General features: G+C 41.2%; 1 protein-coding gene across 1 annotated transcript in view; it reads left to right on the top strand.

The window, feature by feature from the left end:
- SARC_03938 (hypothetical protein) overlaps window positions 1-3,565 on the top strand; it is a 4,557-nt gene extending 992 nt beyond the window's left edge. Inside the window, exons 3-6 of the mRNA XM_014302258.1 lie at window positions 732-854; window positions 1,313-1,490; window positions 2,743-2,874; window positions 3,189-3,565. Of these exons, the coding sequence (XP_014157733.1) occupies window positions 732-854; window positions 1,313-1,490; window positions 2,743-2,874; window positions 3,189-3,339 (584 nt within the window). The 3' untranslated portion in view covers window positions 3,340-3,565. The remainder of the gene's footprint in view (window positions 1-731; window positions 855-1,312; window positions 1,491-2,742; window positions 2,875-3,188) is intronic.
- Window positions 3,566-4,600: the final 1,035 nt, after the last annotated feature.

Genomic DNA, 4,600 nt, shown 5'->3' with positions numbered 1-4,600 from the left:
TAGTATATATATATATATATATATATATATATATTCTTATTAATCCGGATAGTATTCAACAGGCACAATGAATTAGATTGTGTACGGAATTGCGTTGTTCTATGTTTATTTGGATATATTTTACAGACATTACACTACGGCATATGATATATAGATATCACGTGGCTGTTTGTAATCTACAACCTTACAATCATCCTCGTTCACGTGTTCATGCTATTTAAACCAGACCTTTTCCTATGCGTGGCTTTATCCGACTGCTGGGTTGACTCTATGTGTCTGTCACAGCCTACCTACATTCTATATAGAGAACTTCCGAGTGTACCCCGTTCTACGGCTCGTTCTGTTCGGTACTTGTGCCTATACTTCTGTGCTTCATACGCGTCGCTCTGCCCATACTATATCTGTGCCGCCCAATGTACACGTGTGACTTGCCTGGTGTGTCTGTTGTTTCTTATTTGTCTGATGTGTCTGATATAGCTGGTATGTCTGATATTTCCTATTTGTCTGGTGTGTCTGGTTCAACTGTTGTAGAGCATACTTGACTGACTAGTGTCACGTGTGTGGCGTACATCTGCCTATGAGTGTATGCAACTGCCATACGTCCGCGTATGAGCGTACCACACAACCATACCTCTGTCTACTAACCCCCTCTAACCCCCTCGTCCTGGTATACCTTACCCGTACATCGTGTGTGTGTGTGTACTACCTCTGCTACTGTATGATATACACAGGAGACAACCAACGCTTTGTGGCCGAGGGACATGATGTGTTCAGTGATGTGGATGTGCCACATATCATCGAAGCAGACCTCGCACGCCAGAACGAGGCCAGTCGGGTCAGCGAGGAGAAGAAACGTATGTGCTTGCCCTCCCCCTGCTTATTGCCCAGTATGTATATATATATATATATAACTTGCCATCCCGCTTTCACACGTTCTGGTGTCAAGCATCCCACATTGCACTTGCACTTGCACTGGTAAGATGTAGGTATGCGGACCGATCTTACTGCATCTAGATACACGTGTACATATACCCTGTTGAGTTGCTATAGCAACCGTCACAGATCCTTTGATAACCGGGTACTCTGAGAACCCTAGAACCCTACATCGAGAACAAGAGGTCGAGCATAACTACAGACCCGTGGGTGAGAGTACACAGAGTCCGTGTGAATTGCCACATCTAAATACTCGTGTGCATATAATTGAGTTGCCATGGCAACCGTCACATCTCTCATCATATCTGTGTGGGTATATCGAGACCTTCCAAGCCGCACAAAATAACTTACCGCGGGCGATTATAACACCCACACGCAGGCGAGGCGGAGGAAGCCAAATCGGTGTATGTGAACTTTGAAGTGGAGAACGGCTTCGCATCGGTTGGTGAGACTTACTATGTGGTGGGTAGTTCACCGGTACTTGGTGATTGGAACCTTGCGCATGGAGTGGAAATGAAGTGTGTGGAGTATCCCAAGTGGGTGGCTGAGGGTATCAGGTGTGTGTAGGGGTGCACGACAGCTGCTACACTGATATGCGGGTGCACTGGGTCTTTGTGCATATAGTGCTATGTGTTTTTATGCATGTAATGTTGCAATGTTGTGTATATGTTTGTGCACTATATATGGGTCCTTTCACATACAATGATTTGTATATGTCTGTTTAGTATATACTTCGTCTGTATTCAATATATATACACATATATATATATATATATATATATAAAAGTCTATATAGATGTGTTCCACTGCACGTGTGTGCGGCAGTATCGTGGTGGTGGGTGGTAGAAATCTTTTTGGTGACTCTGAAGTCTGAAGTATGCCTAAGCACCTGACATGGGGGACTAAGTGTGTGTGGATGTATAATCATATTCATTACTAAGTGTGTGTGGATGTATAACCATCCTTAATATTAAGTGTGTGTAGATGTATAATCATATTCATTACAAAGTGTGTGTGGATGTATAACCATATTCATTACTACGTGTGTGTGGATGTAGAACCATACTCATTACAAAGTGTGTGTGGATGTATAATTATATTCATTACTAAGTGTGTGTGGATGTATAATCATATTCATTACTAAGTGTGTGTGGATGTATAACCATACTTAATATTAAGTGTGTGTGGATGTATATTCATATTCATTACTATGTGTGTGTGGATGTATAACCATATCCATTACTAAGTGTGTGTGGATGTACTACCATATTCATTACTAAGTGTGTGTGGGATGTATAACCGTATTCATTACTAAGTCTGTGTGGATGTATAGCCGTATTCATTACTAGTTTGGATGTATAACTGTATTCATTACTAAGTGTGTGTGGATGTATAACCATACCCATTACTAAGTGTGTGTGGACGTATAACCATATTCATTACTAAGTGTGTGTGGATGTATGACCGTATTCATTACTAAGTGTGTGTGCATGTATAACCATATTCATTACTAAGTGTGTGTGGATGTATGACCGTATTCATTACTAAGTGTGTGTGGATGTATAACCATATTTGTTACTATCAAAATTGGTTGATGTATGACCTCCATAGTATCTACACAATCGAATATAAACACCTGCATATGCCGCCTGGCTTGTTAGGGTTTTAGGTTTTATCCTTGCTCGTTAGGGTTTTAGGTTTTATCCTTGCTCGTTAGGGTTTTGGTTTTATCCTTGCTCGCTAGGGTTTCAGGGTTTATCCTTCCTCGTCAAAGCTCTAAGGTTTATCCTGCCTTGCTCGTCTCTGCAGATTCTATGACGTGTGGGATCAGACCATCCAGTGGAAGGCAGTACGCGCCAACAGTCGACACGACGCACAGGCGCACTACCAGCCAGGCTTTGACAACCAAATCACCATCACCGACCGCTCACTGACATCCACGTATGTGGGCCCCAAACACCCCCACGCACTCCTCGCTGGCTTGGTTCGGTCGGGGTTCATTTGTACCTGTGTGTCTGTGGGTGGGTAGTATATATATATATATATATATGTGTGTGTGTGTGTGTTCGCCAATCAACGTAAGCAGTACGGCATTGACTCAAGTGCTAACTAGGGATTAAGTATCTCCGGGGTGGTCGGTCTGTACATCTATTGCTATGAATATTATCTGTGCTACAAAGATAGTGCAGTAATACATAGAAGGGTTCTGTGTTGCTGGGGTGCTAATGCGATGTCTATTCTTTAAAATCCCTCAGATGCGATCTCGGGCCCATCCTGTTGAAGGAAATCGATCACTTGCGCGAGCAAGTATCAAATATGGAGAAGTTCGGTACCCCACAACGATGTGTGGTGTGCAAACACAATCCACGGGAGAGCATCACCACTAATACGTCAGGAGTAGAGTAACTCAAATAGGAATCACCTCCGATGTCTGTTAAGGCGAGAGCACAGACCACTACATTTCTATACACAATTCTACGCATGAAGATTGGGTTCGCATAGGCGCGTACTCCGTGAATAAACGTTTAAATATACGGACGAATGTATGGACTATAAAATATTGCGTAGTGATAAGAACTCGCATGTTACAGACGTGACATAACTCGACTCATGCATCAGTAAAGCAACCCGCCATATACATAAAGAGACTTTCCAGTGCCCTTGTGCACACAAGTATGTTTATATGTGTGTGTACAATAGTTTTAAAAAAATGAAAAAAGACATACAAAATGGCATAGCCTGCTTCTAAATAAACATATTTGAAAATGGAGAAGTTTGCTGTTGGAGTGCTCATATATTCTCTCTAGTAGAGAGTGACCTTTTTAACTATAGCACAAAAAATATATATAGTTTGTTATGCTATCAATTTTTTAGAACAAACTGTATACATACCTTAACTGTACGCCTCTGGTCTTCTGGCTTCAGGCTGCAGCTTTCACGAGACTTCAGTCTTCAGACCTTAATACACTGTTTACAAAAAAAGTCAAATACTCGTATATATTTCAATAAAGGCTATGAAATTCAAATACAGCCATGACCCTCTAGAAAGAGAAGAAGACTTATTAATAAAATATAGGGGATCGAACTTACGTTCGAAGGACATACAGCTTCACTCGTCTGCCTCACGACCCTCGCCGCTCTATCACTCATCAGTCATCCCAGACAGTCAACCACAAGAAGGTCCAAAGCCCAAACTGGCACCAAACTGGCAACTTGGCAGGTGGCAAACCTAGTTCTTTTATCGCCCGGCGGGGCCAATAGTTGCCTCAGCAGTTTCAAAGCAACTATTCAAAACAGTCGATACTGTATGTACTGAGCATCCGAGATACACATGCTATCGACATACTTCTTAAGCCTAACAACTAAGAATAAATACTTCTTAAGCCTAACAACTAAGACTAAATACTTCTTAAGCCTAACAACTAAGACTAAATACTTCTTAAGCCTAACCACTAAGACTAAATACTTCTTAAGACTAACAACTAAGACTAAATACTTCTTAAGCCTAACAACTAAGGCTAAATACTTCTTAAGCCTAACAACTAAGGCTAAATACTTCTTAAGCCTAACTACTAAGACTAAATACTTCTTAAGCCTAACAACTAAAACTAAAAGCTTAACAACTAAGACTATATACATCTTAAGCCTAACAATTAATTTTATATAT

The sequence above is a fragment of the Sphaeroforma arctica genome (genome assembly GCF_001186125.1).
Source record: "Sphaeroforma arctica JP610 unplaced genomic scaffold supercont1.211, whole genome shotgun sequence".
In the NCBI taxonomy this organism is placed as follows: domain Eukaryota; class Ichthyosporea; order Ichthyophonida; genus Sphaeroforma; species Sphaeroforma arctica.
Note: the sequence above shows the minus strand (reverse complement) of the source record. Positions and strands in the feature narration are given on the sequence as shown.